Source organism: Populus trichocarpa, chromosome 9 (assembly GCF_000002775.5).
Source record: "Populus trichocarpa isolate Nisqually-1 chromosome 9, P.trichocarpa_v4.1, whole genome shotgun sequence".
NCBI classification, from domain to species: domain Eukaryota; kingdom Viridiplantae; phylum Streptophyta; class Magnoliopsida; order Malpighiales; family Salicaceae; genus Populus; species Populus trichocarpa.
Window position 1 is genome coordinate 5,302,036 of NC_037293.2, and position 16,295 is coordinate 5,318,330.

The 16,295-nt window shown below is 33.6% G+C and overlaps 1 protein-coding gene across 1 annotated transcript; it reads right to left on the bottom strand.

Annotated features, from left to right (window-relative positions):
- Positions 1–10,421: 10,421 nt before the first annotated feature.
- On the bottom strand, positions 10,422–12,517 carry LOC7481471 (mitochondrial fission 1 protein A). The gene is made up of 5 exons (XM_002313339.4): positions 12,325–12,517; positions 11,396–11,534; positions 11,183–11,304; positions 10,828–10,891; positions 10,422–10,730 (listed from the first exon to the last, which is right to left on the bottom strand). The coding sequence occupies exons 1-5, from the start codon at positions 12,415–12,417 to the stop codon at positions 10,645–10,647; spliced, it is 504 nt and encodes a 167-aa protein (XP_002313375.1). The 5' UTR covers positions 12,418–12,517; the 3' UTR covers positions 10,422–10,644.
- Positions 12,518–16,295: the final 3,778 nt, after the last annotated feature.

Here is a 16,295-nt window from a genome sequence, read left to right on the forward strand (position 1 = left end):
ATATTTAGTAACTAACTACTTGCCTGCACTACGTTATGGGTCGAAGCACAAGTTTTTTTTTTCTTTGAAAAAAAGAATGCGCAAGCGTCGCTAACGTGCCTTATATTAGTAAGAAAAATATTAATTTTCAATTCAAAATTCGATGCGTTTATTAGTTAAAAATAGGAGCAACAAGTTTGAATTATTTATTTTTTAGACAAGATTCTATAATTATTTCAAAAGAAAGTTTCAATTAAAAATACATCATAATAATTTTAATTCAATTATATTAAAAACCATAAAAATAATATAATGTTAGTTCATTTCCATAAAGAACTCTTTAATAATATCATTGGACTTAGTCTAATAAATAAGCCTTAAAACCTTTCAAGTTGTCTCCTTGCCTGGTCATTTTTCAAATTAAGTCGTGTGGAAGTTGATCCAAGTGAGCTGGACTAAGGTAAAAACCATAATTTTTAAACCCGGCCCGGTGGTTGACCCGGTCCAATGCTCGGGTTCCGGGTTTTGACCGGGTCACCGGGTCAATTTTGATTCTTTTAAAAAATCAAAATGTCGTTTTAGTACAAAAAAAAAAGTCAATGGGTTGCAACCGAGTTTTTGATCAGGTCTTGCTGGGTCGCCGAGTTACCCTGAGTTTTGACTTCCTCTATTTTTCCTTAAACCTGACCCGGTTCCAGCTCCAGGTCGACCCGCTGGGGAGCATGGTTTTAAAACTATGATAAAAACCTAGTTTGACTTAAGAATAAAATTCAAGACAAATTGTTTTATTTTTTAAAAAAGTTAAGAAGAAGGCATTTTGTATCAATCCATGCTAACATACCAAACTCACAACGAGATTCATGAACCTAATTTAGTTTAATAAATTCATTTTTTTTTATTTAACAATAAGACAAAAAAAGGCTCCTGCAGGAAAGTAGCCAAATGAGTTTTTCTTTTAAAGTGATGATGTTAGGCTGAAAAAAAAAAACTTTCTAATATTATTAAAATACCAACATACTCTTATTTAGAAATAAAGTTAAAATTAAAAGGTATTTAATAAAACAATATCTAAATTTTTAATTAATTAATTTATTAAGATAACATATGTAATATATTTTAATTTAATTAATTTTAAAATAAAAAAAACAAAATATAAAATGGGCTAGACGTGGGGCCTGGGTGACCCAATACACCTAACTCATTAAAAATAAACCTTGACACGTGAGCTTTCTATGCTAGGCCCACATGCTTGAGAACATTTTTTTTTTAAGAAGCAAATGTTGCTTTATTTGTTGACCTAATTCTCAGTCATGAGAGAGGTGATAAAAAAAAACAGGTTGAGTTTTTTAATAAAAAAACCCAACTTGTAACTCATTTTATAATCTTATTACACTAATTTCTCAACTAAAAAAAACACCAAAATAGGTTTAAAAATATAAAATTAAACATAAAATAAAAAACCTCTAGAGCTCTAATATACCTTTTTTAGTAACATTAAAGATCAAAAGCACCTCAATGATACACCCCTTATTAAGAGAAACACTTTGATACTAAAATTTACTTTTTTTTTATTAATGAAATCTTGTCAATGAGTTTTTTCTCTATCCTCTGTTATTTTCTAGCTCATCTCTCCTAAACTCAGGGATTGATATATAAAGAAAATGAAGTTTTTGACTAAAATGTACAAATGTCAAACTAAAAAAACCAAAACAAATGTAAAAAATATTTAAGACATTTTTTTCAAAAAAGAGTTGCATGTTTCTTTTATTGTCAAATTTGATCCTTAAAAATATGATTTTTTTAATTAACAAAATTGAATTCTAGCTTGCCATATAAAATATTAATTTAATGTTATAATTTTTTTTGAACTCTTTAATAACCTTATAGTAAGCTAATTAAAATAAATTATGAGATGAAAATTTCATTTAATCAGTTTAATTTTAAAAGATAAAATAAAATAAAACTGGAAAACAAAATAAAATAAGCTTAAAGGATAAAAAAAAGAAAAATCTCATCGTATTATTTTAATGAACAGTGCAATATATCGTGAGGGACTCCATAGTAATTTTGCCATGGGATTTAGGTTTTTTTTTTTTAAAAAAATATAATTTAATTACAATAGAGAAAGTATTTCCCCCCTTATGAACTCTAGCCTTTCCTTGGTGCCGAGGCATCCTTTTGTTCCTTGCTAGATTTTTTGCTTTATCATTTGTACAAAAATAAAAAAATTAGCCATCCATGCCATTAGTAATTGGTAAAAGTAATTTATTTAGTATTTGGAAAAAGTAAATTTGATATACGTGCGACTTCATTATCATACACAAGAGCTAGCAATGCTTATGCATGGAAATTGATACAAGTAATAACCATCAAGGCATTGATCAAATTCAGTGACAAATTCTCAAATAATTCCTATCCCTAGATCATCTATAATGGGAGAGAAGGTGGAGGTTGATCATGCGTCCTCGGGCCATCATAATCATTGTCCAAACCATGTTCCCAAACACGTCCGAACATTATTCAAGGGGTGAGAAGGTGGAGGTTGATCATGTGTGCTTGGGCCAAGATAATCTACGGTCAAAACTGTCTTCCATACCATCTCTTTATACTTCACACGGGCATGAAGTCCATGATCTTGAATATCCTTAACACCCGTTGTTAAAGATGTTCTCGGATTTACTGCGGACAATGCATCTCCATTCTCTGAACATAGAACGAGGACCAAGGTTCCGAGCAAAGCAAATCGTAGAGAAGGTGAGCAGGCAAGAGACGATCGAGTCGAACCATTCTGTGTGTTTTCGGAACCATAATGGCAGTAATTTCTTGTTGAAAAGAAGAGTGTTTAGGTTTGAGACTTGAGAGTTTGCTGACTAGGATGATAGCTGGATTTGGAGGCCTCTCACGATAAGAGAATATGGACATTGACGGGTTATGTTTCAAAATATAATCACCAGTAAACTAGAGAGAGGAAACAAGGCAATATATTATAATTTAATTCATATTAGTGCTCTCTCTTCTTCAAAAAAATCTCAAATTTAAACCTCTATTAGATATAACTAAAAACACGATTGCAGTGGGGCTGTGGGGTTCATGGGCAAGCAGCATTCTGGATCCTTTCATGGCATTATGCAATGAATCAGCTTTTTTTTTTTTCCAATTTGGAAATACAAAAACTTCTCTAAGAAAATGAGTTTTATTCATAATATTTTGATATCCAGCCATTAGCTCCATCACAAAGCAAAAAAAAGGGAAAATGTTTTTATTGATGATCTTGAGCTTTATCACCAAACTCATCACCAGGGGGTGCAGGACGATGCTTAACGCTTGCCCCTGGCTCTTCATAATCATTGATTCCCACCTTTACTAGCCTTCTAGCCACAGCCAACTTATTTTCGTTCCCACCTGCGAAACCACATATCAATCTTATGTATTCTCATTTCATCTTCAATGATTCAAAGGGCAATTGTTTTTATTGAATTACCTGAGAGTCGAATGGTGTTTGGAGAAATGCTCATCATCATCATTAGGGCAAAGAACACGTAAGCGAAGTGGCAAATTCCAAACCTCATGATCCCTGCTTCTGTCTGAAAGCTGAAACTATTGTTGACAAGATCTGTCGAAGACAAGAGAACACTATTTGTAGGAAAAAACTCGGTGCAAGAAGCCAAGAATCCCCTTCAATCCTACGTACGTTGTGTTGGCATGAGTTGTCCTCCACGAGATTATAGGAGGAAAATCAGCAATATATTCATTAGCTAATTAAGCCCATAAATGTATAGCCATAATTGAAAATTTACGTTACAATCTGTTATATATATCCTCTTATTCATGTAACTAATGTATTGAAGAAAAAAAAGATTTTTCTCCATTCTGTCATGGTATCAGAGCATACCGATACTTATGTCAAATTCTTAATCAAGAGAACACTATTTGTAGGAAAGTACTCGGTGCAAGAAGCCAAGAATCCCCTTCAATCCTACGTACGTTATGTTGGCATGAGTTGTCATCTGCGAGATTATAGGAGGAAAATCAGCAATATATTCATTAGCTAATTAAGCCTATAAATGTATAGCCATAATTGGAAATTTACGTTATGATTACAATCTGTTATATATATCCTCTTATTCATGTAACTAATGTATTGAAGAAAAGAAAGATTTTTCTCCATTCTGTCATGGTATCAAAGCATACCGATCCTTCTGTTAAATTCTTAATCAACTTTGTCTTCCTTCATGGCTGATACTGAACCCCAAACTGAGGAATCTCTATCTTCCTCCATCCTAGCCGAATTGACTACGAGAATGACTGAAGTTTTGAGCAAAACTTCAGCCCCAACCCAGACTTCTGATGGTGCTACTGCACCAATCGACATCAAGTTGGATGGCACTAACTATGCACTTCGGTCACAGGTGGTCGAGATGTATTTCTCGGGCAAGAACAAACTGGGATATATAGATGGCGATCTATCTCAACCTCTTCAGATAGATTCTGCTTTTCGACGATGATGTACTGACAACGCAATTGTTAAAGGGTGGCTGATAAATTCCATGCATCCCTCTCTTATGAGTAATTTCATCCGCTTCCCTTCAACCAAATTGGTATGGGATGCAATTGCTACTACATACTTTGATGGTAGTGACACCTCTCAGGTGTATGACCTAAAACGACGTGTGACACGCCTTAAACAAGCCGGCGGTTCGCTGGAAAAATTCTATAACGAACTTCAAGGTCTCTGGCGCAAAATCGACTTTCGTCGTCCAAACCCAATGGAATGCCCAACAGATATTCAACATTACAATTCTCTTATATAAGAAGATCGAGTATATGCATTCTTGGATGGTCTTGATGACCTTTTAGACCATATCAGGTGTGATGTTCTGCAGATAAAGCCATTCCCAACAGTGGAGCAAGCCTATGCACACGTTAGAAGGGAAGCTCTTCATTAAACAGTGATGATTACAGGCGTTGATGATCTACCCGGAGCAGGCCTGGCGTCCAAGAGTCTCAAACACAGCTCACATTCTCTCTCTTTTCATGGTGGCAAATCTGGTTCCAACTCTAAATCTCGAGCCACCTCTGATGGCACTAAATGCTCTCACTATGGGGGGGCAAAGCATACTCATGAGACCTGTTTCAAGCTTCATGGGTATCCCGATTGGTGGCACGAACTCCAGGCTCGGAAGTGCCGTGATGGAAATGGTGGTAACATAGGACAGGCTACAGTGGCTATAACAGAACCATATCTGTCCCTTATTCAAGCTGCTAAGACCAGTGGTGATAACATTGGACAAGCTGCAATGGCTGCAGCAGACCCACACTCAAGTAATGCTCTACTTGGTTCTAATAAGGAGGCTAGCTGCAATGACTGGATACTTGATTTCGGAGCAACAAACCACATGACTTTTGATGTCACTGATTTCTCTCAGCAGTCCCCTCCACGACGAACTAGCATTGCAAATGCTAATGGAGACATTTCTTCAGTAACAGGGGCTGGAACAGTAATGATATCACCAGCCCTATCATTGTCTCATACATTACTTGTGCCTTCTTTATCTCACTAGCTATTGTCCGTGAGTCAGATTACTAAAGCCTTGAATTGTGTTGTGCTCATTTACCTTATGTTTTGTCTTATTCAGGATATTCTCACCAAGGAGATCATTGGGGGTGGTACTGAGAGGGGGGGCTCTATTATATGGAAGACGTCAGTATTGGCCAAGCACATCACATGCATCATTCAAGCGACCTCAAAGTGGAATAAATTTTGCTATGGCACCGTCGGTTAGGCCACCTGTTGTTTGGTTACTTGTAACATGTGTTTCCTAATTTATTTTCGGGTTTGTCGAATTTGGATATTAAATGTGAGACATGTATTTTAGCTAAAAGTCATCGAGTTACTTATCCATTGAGTATGAATAAGAGTGATATTCCTTTTGCTTTGATTCACTCTGACGTATGGGGTCCTTCCCCAAAATCTACTATGTCTGGTTTTTGCTGGTTTGTGATATTTGTTGATGACTGTACTCGGATGACTTAGATTTATCTGTTGAAACATAAAAAGGAGGTTTTTCATGTATTTAAATCATTTCATACAATGATTCAAACTCAGTTCGCAGCTAAGCTCCAAACGCTTCGATTAGACAATGGTGGCGAGTATGTGAATCAATAGTTTCATGATTATTTCCACCACTATGGACTAATTCATGAGACCTCATGCCCCTAGACTCCACAAAAAAATGGTATTGTAGAGCGCAAGAATCATCATATTCTTGAAACTGCTCGAGCTCTGTTACTTGGAGCTCACGTACCTAACTGGTACTTGGGTGATGTTGTTGCCACGACTGTCCATCTCATTAATCGCATGCCTTCTAAAGTTCTTGGGTTCAAGACTCCGCTAAAGGCCTTGTCAACCTATGTGTCATTACCCATAGTATTGATGCTTCTGCCACGCATCTTTTGTTGTGTTGCGTTTGTTCACCTCCACAAGAATCAACGCATGAAACTTGATCCTTGTGCCATTCGTTGTCTTCTTCTGGGATACTCTACACACCAAAAGGGTACCGATGCTACGACCCAGTTACTAGGCACACATATGTGACTATGGATGTCAAGTTCTTGAATCTGACACTTTCTACTCTCCTGCTGCATCCAATTCTTCTCTTCAAGGGGAGACACAAGTAGAAGAAATGAATTGGTTGACATTTGATTGGTTTAAGACACTGATACGACACCGAATATGACTCAGCCTATTATCAATTAGGAATCTAATCCAGAGTTGACATCTCCGGAAGCTCAACCTATTATCAATCAGGAATCTAATCCAGAGTTGACATCTTCGGAAGCTGAAGTAACAATGTTGACATCTCCAGAAGCAGTAATAGTACCCCTCACTCCCACTCTTCAGTATCCAATGACCCATCTCCTAAGAATATCATTGAGGTAAGCTCTCCTATCCCACCTCACATTCCTGATGATATGGATACCCTTGTTGGTTATGAGTTACCTTTCAGGAAAAATCGAGGAAAACCACCGAATAGATATTCTCCAGAACTAGAGGATCAAAGATCAAGATATCCAATTGCCAATTATGTTTCGATAAAGAAACTGTCCGAACCTCTCAAGAACTTTGTAAATGAACTCTCCTCACATCATATGCCCACTAGTGTTGACGAAGCTTTGGATGACTCCAGGTGGATCCAAGCAATGAAGGAGGAAATGGAAGCTTTACTAAAAAATAAAACGTGGACTCTTGTTTCCCTACCAGAAGGTCAAAAAACAGTGGAGTGTAAATGGGTATTCTCCATCAAGTACAAAGTTGATGGGTCAGTTGAAAGGTACAAAGCAAGGCTAATGGCAAAGGGCTATACGCAAACCTATGGCATAGACTATCAAGAAACATTATCACATGTGGCCAAGTTGAGTACTGTTAGAGTTCTACTATCTCTCGCATCAAATCTTGATTGGCCATTACACCAGTTTGATGTTAAAAACGCATTTTTACATGGAGATCTTGAAGAAGAAATCTACATGGATGTCCCTCTAGGATATATGGCAAACTCTGAAGCTAAGATCGTGTGCAAACTACAAAGAACTTTATACGGCTTGAAGCAGTCTCCTAGAGCATGGTTTGGGCGCTTGAACTTGGCAATGAGGAAATATGGCTTCTAACAAAGCAACTCGGATCATGTTCTATTCTTAAAACATCACCGGGGTAAGGTAACAACTTTGATAGTTTATGTAGACGATATGATTATTATAGGAGATGACTTAGAGGAAATAACAAGACTTCAAGAGCAATTGGCCATAGAATTTGAGATGAAAAATCTAAAAGGACTTAAATATTTTCTGGGAATTGAAGTTACTAGGTCAAAACATGGCATATTCCTTTCCCAGCAAAAATATATCCTGGATTTATTATCAGAAGTAGGATTACTGGATTGTAAGCCTGCAGATACACCAATAATTCAAAACCACAAACTAGGAGAATACCCAGATCAAGTGCCAACAGATAAAGGAAGGTATCAGAGAATGGTAGGAAAATTGATTTATCTCTCTTATACACGGCCGAACATCGTTTATGCAGTGAGTGTGGTAAGCCAATTCATGCACTGTCCGAGTGAAGATCATATGAATGCAGTGATTTGGATTCTCAGATACCTAAAGTTCTCTCCTGAAAAAGGACTTATGTTTACAAGAAACAATCACTTACGAGTGGAAGGTTACACATATGCTGACTGTGCAGGAAATATCTCTGATAGAAAATCGACTTCAGGCTATTTCACATTGGTTGGAGGAAACCTAGTTACCTGGAGAAGTAAGAAGCAAAAGGTGGTAGCAATATCAAGTGCTGAAGCTGAGTTTCGTGGGATGACTAAAGGCCTTTGTTAACTTCTCTGGCTTCGAAGACTATTAACTGAAATTGGCCTTGCTCTTAAGGGAGAAATGAACCTATTTTGTGATAACAAAGTTGCAATTGATATTTCTCACAATCCAGTCCAGCATGATCGGACCAAACATGTGGAAGTATACCGACACTTCATCAAACAAAATCTTGAGGCCATGATAATTCGATTTCCGTTTGTTAAATTCGAAGACCAGTTGGTAGACATACTTACAAAAGTTGTATGTAGCAAAAGTTTCTACAACTCACTTGGCAAGTTGGGTATCCGAGATATATATGCACCAACTTGAGGGGAAGTGTTGGCATGAGTTGTTTTCCGCGAGATTATAGGAGGAAAATCAACAATATATTCATTAGCTAATTAAGCCCATAAATTTATAGCCATAATTGGAAATTTTCGTTATGGTTATACAATCTGTTATATATATCTTCTTATTCATGTAAATAATGTATTGAAGAAAAGAAAGATTTTTCCCCTTCAATCCTACGTACGTTGTTCCAAGCTCATAAAGCTTTATGACGTGTTAGTTAAATACAAATTTCTAAGAACGAAATGGAGTCTGAGATGAATACTGGATATAGACAGTACTTCTGGGCAGTGGTGAGAACAACGCAACTGTATATCTTTCACGATGGTTCGTGTCATTTTCTGGCTTCTGGAATGGTAACGTTAAAAATAGAATTGCCACAAAAGTACAAATTAACGGGCAGTTCGCCTCCAGTGATGGTTACAGGTCCACAGATTCTCCAGTCACTGCCTTAGTATATCCGTTTCCTGTGGGCATAGAACTCATCGAAAGAATTCCTGTCTTTCCTGTTGTAGCATTTTTCTTGTGAGGTTTCACATGATAGATAGATATAGGATGTGCTTATCTTTCATAACGTAAAATTCTCGTGTGGATAGTCTGTTTTAGTCAAACTGGAGAGTAGAATTGCTTTCGGTGTTCGGAAGGAGGCCTCAAGAATTTCCCTGGCCTTGAGACCATTAAAAAAGAACAACAAATTACAAGCATTAATTATTGAATTTGATGAAGCAATCAAGAGTTGTACTAATCGCGCAAAGACTGACAATCTGCCGACAGCTTAAAAAATCATAGGGAAATTTCAGTTTTTTATTTTATTTTTATTGTCTATTAAATAATTTTTGGTAATCCAGCACGAACTCTGCTTCTCGAGGTTTTGACAGTGCACAAATTGATGTACTCAGGGGCTCGAGAAGACATGAACGGCTGCCCTGAGCTTGTTGCATTGTGACTGAGATTGGTAACGCCTGTAACATTACATACCCCACCTGCACGGCCTCTCCGACAGCAACTAGTCACCTTCATGCTTCTTTTGAATTAGGTTCCAGCATGCTGCTGCATTTCCAGGGCAGAAGGAGCTGACATTACCCTGGCAAAATGATTTTTGATAGCTACAGTTGAACTACAAGCAGAATAAGGCTCGTTTGTTTTTTCGCTGGCTCATTCGTCACAGTGAAACAAACACAGAAAGATATTTGATAACTGTTTTATATTACGGAACTCACTAAAAAAATGAGTTTGAAATGCAACTTTTATACAACAATTTTTACATGTTTTTTTAACTAAATTTCATAAAAATTCGTAACCCTGTTTGTTTTTGAGTTTCAAAAGCGCTTTTAAAAAAAAAAATTTATTTTTTTCTTTACTTCAAATTAATATTTTTTTATGTTTTCAGATTATTTTGATGCGCTGATATCAAAAATAATTTTTTTAAAATAAAAAAATATTATTTTAATTCTTTTCCAAGTAAAAAACATTTTAAAAAGCAACCGCAATCGCAACCACACTCCCAAACACAACTATCAAATATTTTATACATGTTTTTTATTACATATAAACTTCAACCATAATTTTTATTAAACACGTATCTAAATCCAAACAATCACAGCTAATCATACTTTTTTAAAATTTATTTTTTTCAAACCACAACCACAAAAGCTGCCTCTAAGTTAATGCAAGTTATGAACACATCCATGTCTCTTGGAAAGAGTAGGACTGATGACCAAAGACAACCGTAAAAATGAAGAAGGAGGGAGCAATTCTCAGATAAATCCGAAAGTATACACGTTGATGGTAACTATCTTACAAGAAAATTGTGTTATAAAAAAACCAACCTCTTAAGTTCTTTCATGTAACGAAAGGAACAAGTAAGCATGTATTAAACCACAATTTAGTTTTGGTTTCTGCACCTAGTACGTCATCGAGTGTATTCCTCGTGCATATCTGTGATTATCAAAGGTCGCATCAATTCCTACGTGCAAATGCTGCAGCAATCCCACCAGCAACCAGTCCAACAGCAGTAGCAGCAATTCCTATGCCTATCACACCATCTACAAACAAACCAAAAATAAAGGACAATAATTCAGAAGCTCCATCCATTCAGTTCACATGAATAATACAAGCAGTATCACCAACATTAATTGTTACCTTTCTTGATCCGGTCTTCAATTGCTTTCTTGAGGGATTGTGCCTGTCTCCATTCGGGCTCAATCTATAAAATGATCATGCCCTTGCGATTCAGTCACAAAGCATAAGAAACTAAGATAGAATAGCATACAACATATGACCTTAAATCACACATTTGGCTTCTCAATGACCATGCAGCTTCAGGGCAGAACATCATTTTAGATGAACCATATCTACAAAATGCACTATGACAAGGCAATACATTCATAATACTTGAATGAGGTTATGAATTATGAGGAAACAACATTACGTAGAAGGAAAAATCTTTCCACAATAATTCAAAAGAAACAACGAATAAGAAATGTGGATACTAAACCTTCAAACAGTCTTCCACCAGCTCCCTACTTCTTGAATAGTCACCACTTCTATAATAACCCACAGCTAGAAGATAAAGCTTCTCTCTCAGTTTCAAAGGGCTGGTAGTGCTGCCCAGTGAAGCTGCAAAAGTGAGTATTAGTAACAGAGGGAAAACCATGGATGTGTGCGTGTGTAGAGAGAGAAAGAGAGATGGTTTTGTATTTTTGCTTACACTCAAGCATAGCTATGCCTCTATGTACATCTTCTGTCTGTCTTGAGTGAACAAGAGCCCACGACAAACGCATGATGCATTCATTCTTAAACTCATCAGAAGGACCTTTTTCAGCTTCATGAACCTCTTGCTCACATCCCTATGGATGCATCAGTGAAAAGAATAAGAAAAGAGAACAACAAACAATAATACAATCAAGAATGACATGTCATATGAATGTTACAAAAGTCTGGAGCAAAAAGAATACCATGCCCAAAGCCCTGATATATCATTAACTTTTGACAAAAACTAAATAGCAGTTACAAAACAATCGCCTCCGGAATCCAAAGGCTAAAACCATGCAAGGAGTAGAAGCGGTTTCCATACATGACTGGCCATACATTGCTAGCAACACGCAGATGTTTGTGTTTGTAAATCTTTCTTATTTATCCCACATTAGTAGTTATCTTTTTTTTCCTCCTTTTTTCCTCATAAAGCCACGAAATGAAGAATGGATCAAGTTAAAACATTGAAAACTCCATGCATCTTTTAATCTTTTATAATTTTGAGATCATCTAGAAACTTGAGAGGTTGAAGGAAGAAAATCGACCTCGAAAAAAGGAAACCCAAAACAGTCACAGATAAAGTGTACATAAGAAGAGAATCATTACTAGGTTTAAATGATTCCTTTTCAAGACATTACAGTACTGCTACTTAATAAACCTCGATGGGTCAGCACGGGTAATAATCAACCAATCTATAGCTGTTCTGCAACCATAGCTAAACTCTAATAAATCATGAAACTTAAAAATTCCCAAATCTAAGTAAGTAGCTGCTAAAAAGTGTTATTTAAAAAAATAAAATATGAATTGCTACCCAAAAGATAAAACCCAATATTGCAAAGATACTTATTGAGAGGAAAAGGAAAAAAAAAAAGAGGAATGACATACAGCGACGATGTCGCGATCGCACCAGGGGATCTGGTCAGCGCCGGTGAAGAAGTTGGTGATGGACTCGAACGCCTTCCCTAACTTTGCTTCCATTCTCTCTCTCTCTCTCTCTATTTTTGCTACGCTTCTCCTAACTATGATAACAAGTTATAATACGAAAGTGAAAAGTGCAATGTGCTGTGCGCCTGTGCTGTGTCCTGAGGAAGAAAAGAGGGATATGCTTGCGTTTTAAAAATATTTTTTTAAAAAATTAAATTTTATTTATTTATTTTAAATTATTTTAAAATAAATCATAAGTTTATGATATATAAAAATATTTCAATATATTTTTAAATAAAAAAATACTCTAAAAACAACTACAATTATAATTTAATTTATAATATATAATATTAATTAAATAAAAAAATATAAAGAGGCAAATTATTTAATTTTTTACCACTTTAATGATTATAGATTTTTTTGCAATATATACAGAGAGAGATATTTAATTAGTTTAACTTTACGTACTCTATATTATTAAGTTATAAAGTAATATATTGTTTGTCGTGTAAACAAATATATTGACATATTAACTTATTAATTGTGAGGTTGATTTATTGATCAAGCAGGCCATCTGGCGTTGATATGCTAACATGTTATCTTTCCATATTATAGACCACGGTGATAATTATTAAAGAAATTGAGTTTTTTTTAATTAAATAAATAAATAAAAGAGGAGTCATTTAGAAATTAAAAATCACAGAAACTATTCAAAAAGGATTTGACTCAGGATCACTACCGTATCTATGGATTGATGATGCTATGGATTTCCACATCTACTATTTTTTTCTTTTATTGAGAGATAAAAAATTATTATAATCTATTACTAAATATATCCCGCATGAGATAAATAAATAAAATAGTAAAATATGGAGTTGAGAAATAAATACTCATTTTTAGATTTAGATTTTTAATAAAATCCCAACTCAATTATTAAAGGTAGGTATTCAATTGTCGTCTCTTTTTTTCTTTTATTAAGAGAGAATAAATTATTATAATCTCTTACTAAATATATCCCGTATGAAATAAATAAAAAAAAAATAGTAAAATATGGAGTTGAGAAATAAATACTCATTTTTAGATTTAGATTTTTAATAAAATCCCAACTCAATTATTAAAGGTAGGTATTCAATTGTCGTCTTTTTTTTTTAATTTGTAGTTAATATTAATAGATTCCTGAGTAAATTAACTGTGATTTATTTCATAATTAATTTTACTTATCATTAAATTCAAAACCATTACAAATACAAAGTTGTCTATTTATATATTTTCTCACAACTTAATGAGTTACATCATTTAGCATGTAATATATTCTATATTTTTATACATATTCAATTTTTTAAAATATTTTTAAATTGTATTACATGATTTCATCATTTTGCTAGTAAATGGTTTAATTAAAAAAAAAGGATGCAAACGACACATAATTCTACTATTATATTATTATAATTTTTATATGATAAGAATTGATTAAGCATGTATACAATTTCCTTGTCTTTTTTCTAGTTTCGCTTCTTAACAGAAATATTCAATATGCATCTTAAATCAGAGCTTATAATATGAATTCTTAGTTAATTTAAATGAAAACATTAAAAAACAGATATATTATAGGAAATCTTGATCTAAAGTTTTTTTTTTGTTTTTTTTTTCTCTCTCCAAAGCTTCATTAAAGTTTTATTTTATATATATTAAAACATAAAATAAGAGGCCTCTCTCACTTTAAAATTTTTATGTGTCAAATATCCATTGCACATGATTTGTCCGCGTATAATAAAAAAAATAAAATTTACAATCCTCCTTGAGAGGTGGATCTCAACTGGTCAAACTCTAAATTTGCTCCTTACAGGTCACCGGTTTGAGTCCCACAAACTTTAGGGTCACTGAAGACTTATATGTTTGTTAACTTCAGGGCCCGTGAGATTAGTTGAGGTGTGCACAAGCTGACCCGAACATCCACGTTAATAAAAAAAAAAATTACCATGATATTTTTTGTGAATTGCTATCATTTTATTATTATATGCAGATATAAATTGTTTATTTTTTTAGATTAAGATGGTTATTTAACTAATAAGTTTTTTTTTAATTAAACTAATGGTTAATTGCACACAAAAATGAAATCATTGGTTAGTGGAATAATTTTTCAGGGAATTAGCTCAACCTATCCCTACGTTTTCGGCCAAGAGTCTTCAATCTATTCCTATAAGTCTAATTACTTTCAATATGTTCTTATTCTATCTTTTTAATAAATAATTTCATACAAACAGATGAAAATACCCTCATTCAAGAAATTCAATCATCACCTAATTTATTAAAAATTAACCAATCTATCTTTTTATTAGATAATTTCATGCAAACCGATGAAAACACCCTCATTTAAGAAATTCAAACATCACCTAATTAAAAAAATAATAAATTTGAAAAAAATATATGAAATTCATTGTTTCATTATAATATTTTAAAATAAATTATGTTAGATTTGAGTTTCTCACATAAAATAAATTAGAGTGTGACCCGTTGGGAGTAATTAAACTTGTAGGTCAACCACATATCACAAACATTATTTATTCAATAATACTTTTTTATTTTTTAAAATTTATTTTATTATAGATTGAACTTCATAATTTATTATAATTTGTTTTCTATATGGTTATTCTAGTCTTATGACTTCATGCGGTAGGTAAAACAGGTTAACCTTGTTGACTTGATTTTTTTATTTTTTAATCGTTTTTTTTTTAATATACTTCAATATTAGATTGATTATGATTTAAGCTTCATGATTTGTTTTATTTTACTTTCTGTTAGGTTATCTTGGTCTCATGACTCGAATCACGAGTTTTGCGGTTTAACCCAAGTTTACTCAAGTCATTTTATTATGTCCTTTTGTTATATTGAATTATTTTTTTCAATTTCATCCTTCAACAATAAGTTGATTGAGAATTGTGTTTCATAATTTGTTTCAATTTTCTTTATATGAGGTTATCTTAGTTTTATGACTTGGGTTGCAAATTTAACAAGATAACCATGGTTTATTCGAGTTGTTTTTTCAGTTTGATTTTTATGAGGTTATCCCAGTTTCATGACTCGGATCATGAATTTGACGGGTTAACTTAGGTTGACTTTGGTTATTTTTTGTGTCTTTTTTTTTTATTTTCATACTTTAACATTGGATTGATTGATAATATAATTTTATAACTTGTTTTAAATGACTTTTCAAGGAGTTATTCTAGTTTTATGACTCAAGTTGTTGAATTGACAAGTTAACTCCAGTTAATTTTGGGTAGCTTTTTTTTGTTATTTTTTAATTTATTTTTTTCAATTTCATCATTTAATATTGAGTTATTAAGAATTGTGTTTTATAATTTATTTTAATTTGTTTTTTATGCAGTTAACATAGTGTAATTTCTCAGGTTGTGAATTTGATAAGTTAATCCAATTTCATCCGAGTTGATCCAATAGGCTACCATCTTAATATTAAAAAAATAATGTCACCTTGAAATTTTTTAAATCAAATTATATTCTTACTAGTTGTCTAAGTTACATTTAGACTTGACAAATCAATCGGATCATATCGAGTTAATCTCCATTTAATTTAATTTTTTTTATATTAATAAAAAAATTAATCACTCCCACAGCAGATCAAGTGTTAAACTAATTCCCTTAATCTTTGAAACAATTTTTTTTTCTTACATGAACTTAATTTGTTTTTTTTGAACAATTTAATTCACTTAGTTCCAACAATTAAAAAGTATACGAAAGAAGAGAGAAGAAGAGAGGAAAGACAAACTAGTTTCCTAATAATAATTAGTAAGGATCCATTATCCAAAATGGAGCAAATTTCATCGATGCAAGAATCAGATTAATTGATTATGTTTCCTTTTCTCTATGCGTGTCTGCATCAGCATACTGGAATTGAAGTTAAAAATAAAAAACAC